The 5,047-nt window shown below is 52.7% G+C and overlaps 1 protein-coding gene across 1 annotated transcript in view; it reads left to right on the plus strand.

Moving 5' to 3' along the window:
* ccdc177 (coiled-coil domain containing 177) overlaps nucleotides 1-5,047 on the plus strand; it is a 9,261-nt gene that overhangs the window by 1,519 nt on the left and 2,695 nt on the right. Inside the window, exon 2 of the mRNA XM_013999744.1 lies at nucleotides 338-3,420. Within this exon, the coding sequence (XP_013855198.1) occupies nucleotides 350-2,809 (2,460 nt within the window). The 5' untranslated portion in view covers nucleotides 338-349 and the 3' untranslated portion in view covers nucleotides 2,810-3,420. The remainder of the gene's footprint in view (nucleotides 1-337; nucleotides 3,421-5,047) is intronic.

A 5,047-nucleotide genomic window follows, 5' to 3' on the forward strand; every position in this document is an offset into this window, starting at 1 on the left:
AAGATGGTCTGGATAGGCCACAGACATACCATAAACATTTCTACCACCCATAATTGGTCTGCTTTAAACATCTGAGTGGTGCACTACTGCTACTAGTGGTGAGAAAGTGTATTACACCTTATTCAAAATCACTGCAGTCCCACGGCCCTCTGTGGCCCAAAGTTAAAAACTGTTGTTCTTTTGAGGCCCTCAAGGTGGCGCTCATGGCCCACAGTTGGCCCACGGCCCATGGGTTAATAATTTCTGCTCTAAATGAAACCTCTTCCCTCTGTTTTGTTCACTTCCTGTTACACAAGCTGCCCTGTTCATTTCTGCCCTCCTCTGTCTCCTCCTGCAGTTTTTGCCAACGATGGTTGACCCGTCGGAGGCTGAGGAGCAGACTAAATGTAAAGGCTCACACCTGGACGCACCGCTCGTGGCCCCCGGAGACCCTCGACAGCCAGAGCAGGCTGACGGTGCAACAACAGAAGAGGAAGGAGATGCCGGGTTTGAGACCCCGCCCTCCGAGCCCAGCCCCCGCCACACTGCGTCGGGGCCGGAGGTCACAGCACCGGCGCCAGCACCGGACACAGACCCATCCCCCAAACTGCACCTGGACCTGTACAACTTCGACTGTCCGGCGGCAGAGGGCAGCCGCTACGTGCTGACGAGCCCCCGCTCTCTGGAGGCGTGTGCTCGGTGTGGAGTCAAACCTGTGGAGCTGCTCCCCCGGCTGCTCGCTGACTTCATCCGCGAGGCGCCGGGCCGCTCCATGCGCGTCGCCACGGGGCTGTTCGAGGTCTACGAGAGGGACAGACACGGCAAACTGAGGCAGTGCAGGGAGGAGAGGGAGAGGATCGTTAGAGAGGAGAAAAGAAGGATTCTGCAGGCGGCAGTCAACAGCAGTGCTCCTTCTGCCTCTGTGGAGAAAGGCTCAGTCGGCTTTAGTCTACCTCCCAAATCTGGACCAGCATCCACCTGCTCAGTCCCTGATGGAGGGGGTTCCTCTAAAGCTGCGTCATCAAGTCCAGCACCTAGAGCAGGTGCTAAAGACCACAACTCTCTGAGTACCTCCCCCAAATCTGCCCCCTTTTTRAAATCAAGTTCGCCTGTTTTCAAGGGTGGTGTTCAAGGAGCTGCCAAACCTGCAAAGTCCCATGAACAGGTCAAAACCWCGAGACCACCATCATCTGGACCCCCACCAGTGGTCAAGAAGTCCACTGGTGGTAAGACCTCCAACACCTTCCCCAGATCAACACCCAAACCTCCTTCCTTTCCCAGAGCCAACTCCACATTAARGTCATCGGGGTCCAAGCCCGCAGCTCAGAGCCCCAGCACACCTGTGAACGGGACGTCCAGAGGGCTGTTCTCACAGCACAACGGACATCTGGGCCTTCATCTGAAGATGAGAGGGAGGAGCCACTCACTGGAGTCTCTGCAGCGAAGGATGGATCCCGTCTGCTCCTCCACCTCCACAACAACAACYACATGCACCTCCTCAGAGTCAGGAGCCTCCTCCTCCTACAGCTGGGACGGCGCTCGAGATCACTGGGCCAAGTTCTGCAGTCCTCGAGCTCGCACTCTGGCCACGTTCAACTCGCTGATGGGTCGAAGCCTGAGCRTGGGCGACCTGAGCCACTCCCCTCAGACCACGCAGAAGGTGGAGCGCATCGTGAAGGAGGTGAAGCGTCGAGGTCTGAAGGCCGTGTCGGAGCGGGACCGTAAGATCGCAGCGTTGATGCTGGCCCGGTACCAGGAGGAGGACATCATGAGRCAGACCCGCTACGTGGCCCACCTGCAGTGGGACAGCGAGCGCAGGATGGAGGAGCTGCGGCGCGAGCAGGAGGACAGGGAGAAGCAGCGCGCCGTGCTGCAGTGTCAGCGCGTGTGGCACACGCAGGTCTTCATACGGCAGCAGAGGCTCAGCCTGCAGGAGCGAGAGTCGGCCACGGCCCGGCTGCGACAGGCCGAGGAGCACGAGGAGCGCTGGAGGGAGCTGGCAGAGCAGCAGGAGCGCAGTCGCCTCCTCAGGCTGCAGCAGGCCGCGCGAGAGGAGAAACACAAAAAGTCTCTTCAAGAGCAGAACCTGAAGGCCCTGGAGGAGGAGAGGGCTGCCGTGCTGGAGCAGGAGAGGCTGCTCCTGAAGGAGAAGCTCACCATGGCCGAGCTGAAGAGGCAGGAGAAGGAGCACCAAGCCCAGGAGGAGAGGAGAGGGCTGAACAAAGCCGAGAAGCGCCGCCACGCCGCCCTGATCCAGGAGATCGCACGCAGAGAGCAGGAGGAGCGGGACGAGGCCAGGAGGGCGGCGAACCAGAAGCTGAGCCGCTCCCTGGAGAACTACGAGCAGATCGTGGAGCGCCGAGGCCAGGAGCTGAAGGAGAAGGCCAGGCGTGAGGAGAACCAGATCCAGAGAGCACGCAGAGCGGCGGAGAGGCGCGAGCGGCAGCAGCAGCAGCTCCTGGAGTCACGCGTCAGGGAGGCGGAGAAACGAGCACAGCAGGCAGCGCTGCAGGCCGAGGAGAAGGCCCGGGACAAGGCCAAGCGGGCCGTCCAGAACCGGCAGGAGAAGGAGAGGCTCCAGAAGCTGAACAGGCAGCGCGTGGAGGAGGAGGAGAGGCTGAGGCGCCTGGAGCTGCTGCAGTCCATCGAGAGGAAGCTGGAGAAGAGCGAGCAGATCTTCAGGGAGAAGAAGGCGGTGCTGGAGAGTGCTCGCTCCGTGGCCCGGGCTTCCTTCCARGTCAGAGACAAGGTGAGGGAGGAGACCAACATGCGCACCTTCGATAAGATGGCCCTGGAGGCTCAGCTCAAAGCCAGTCTGGATGAGAAATAAACCCATCGAACTCTTTATGACGGCCTTCATCACTCAGCAGGGCTCCTCTTCCTCCTTCACAGTGATTTTTACCTTTCATCTCGTTACCCAGAACAACTTTCATCATACTCTGACCATTGTTATTGTAGATWCTTAACAAACAGACGTTTTGTATCATTAAGACAACAAAACATATCAGGTTTTAGTCATCACCAGTAAAGCCTGTCGCTCTGACGCTGCTCTTGGCAGGAACAACACTCCTCCACCTGTCGTTTATTTACCTGGGCTTCAGTTTTCAGTCAGCCGACAGACAGCTGTGCTGGAATGAAGAGAGTCTCTGTGACTCTGGAAGCACAACTCCATAACAACTACAGAGGCTTTTTGAGGGCCAATAGCTCCAGGTCGCCAAAGCAAGTGGCCACGCCCTTCTGTGGGAACACAGCGTGGAAATACAAAGCCCGAGGCTGGAAACGTGCTGACTCAGCAGAGGACTGCAGCAGGCCTGACTCTGCTCTTCTTCTTCACCTTCGATCACTCTGACAGACACTCCACACTGGGCTGGACCATCACCTCTYCTCTGTGAGCATGTCTGAGTCGACCTGCCACAGCTGATACCATCCCAACGTTCACTAGTGAGTAAACATGGAATCTAAGAAACATGTTTATTTTTATTTTAGTTGTAGATTTGAAGGGAGAGGGACTTATTCATGGGTTTTTACCATCAGATATAAATGTTGTCAGTGGTGGGCAGCGCTAACACAAAATTTAGCTCCGATATTTCTAAAGTGCTTATGAAAATATTTAGGTCCACAACTTCAAAAACATTAATGTCATAGAAAAATTAGCAGAAGTTAATTTTAAACCGCAAGTTCAATTTGACACTAACTAGCTAACAACAATTTTGTACAATATATGTACAACACTGCCAACTAGTGGTGTATGAACTCTTTTACAACTTAATCCTACAGCCACTGATWGCTGGGGATGTGATTTCCTGAAACAGACCTTTAGCTCCTGGTGTAAAAATTAAAAAGTTGTTGAGGATTGCTAGTTCGGCTGCTTCTTTGTCTTTTTCTTTTGTTTGTTGTACATTTTTCATTAAAGAAGCATCAATAAAGTAATTTAAAAACTGTTTATTGGAAAAATGAAGCAATGCATTGTGGGTACATGACAGATTTGATTTGTGACAGGAAATGAAAGCACAAAGAACAGGAAACTATCTTCCCTTCAAAATAAGAGCTTGGATTTTAAATTTTTTCATGTAGTTGCTCCAYTTGACCACTAGATGTCAGTCTTCATCTATCATAGCATCTTTAAATCGTTTCTGCATCTCTAACCCCGTTGCTTCGACCAATTATGTCAAGTATTGAGCTCCATTTTCACTATGGGAGATTCCATCCAAGATGCCTGACAGCTTCTCACAGGCCCGGACTGCTGTCAGGATCACTTTCATTTTCCAATAAACCAGGACTCCTCCACAGCCGATCAACAGGAATCCAGTTATCATGAATCCAAATATATACAGATCTTCAAAGTCTTTGATAGAAAGCGGGGCCAAACAGATGAGGTTCCACCCCCAAGAGCCAGACACTCACCCAGCCGCCACCATTCCACTCAGACAGCTGCACTCCCCACGCTCTAATCTCAGTGTGGAAAAAATAGTGTTGATTGCGTTCAGAGACCWGTTGACCAAATCCATAATTACCTCTGCCAAGGGCGAGGTAATGTTTTCGGTCGCTTATGTCTGTCCATCTGTCTGTCCATCTGTCTGTCTGTCCGTCCGTCCGTCCGTCCGTCTGTCTGTCATTCTGTCTGTGGACAACATTACTCAAAAACTTGTGGACAGATTGTCATGAAATTTTTACCACATGTGGTACTGGGCCAAGGAACACACCTTTAAATTTTGGTGATGTTCTGGATCACGATGTGGATACAGGAATATTTTTCTTTTAACACTCTGAGATAGGCAAAGCTGTGATGCTTTCACAGGGTGTGGGTTTCAAAGTGTCCAGCAGGTGGCACTGTAGTATCGGTGTGCCCCTTTGTAACTCTCTTACAGGATAGGGGGAAATTGGTCTTGGCGGAGGTTTGCACTCTCCGAGTGCTTCTAGTTCCTTTTGTTTTCGGATGATACGTAGTTAGAAGAAAAAGGCTTGACACAGCCGGAAAGCAGGGAAGGAGGGACAGGTTCGGGAGAGTAAGCAAAAAGCGTCCGACTCGTCTGAAGGCCAAGCAGAAAAAAGTTGCTCTAAGTTATAA

The sequence above is a fragment of the Austrofundulus limnaeus genome, unplaced genomic scaffold (genome assembly GCF_001266775.1).
Source record: "Austrofundulus limnaeus strain Quisiro unplaced genomic scaffold, Austrofundulus_limnaeus-1.0 Scaffold2445, whole genome shotgun sequence".
Classification (NCBI taxonomy): domain Eukaryota; kingdom Metazoa; phylum Chordata; class Actinopteri; order Cyprinodontiformes; family Rivulidae; genus Austrofundulus; species Austrofundulus limnaeus.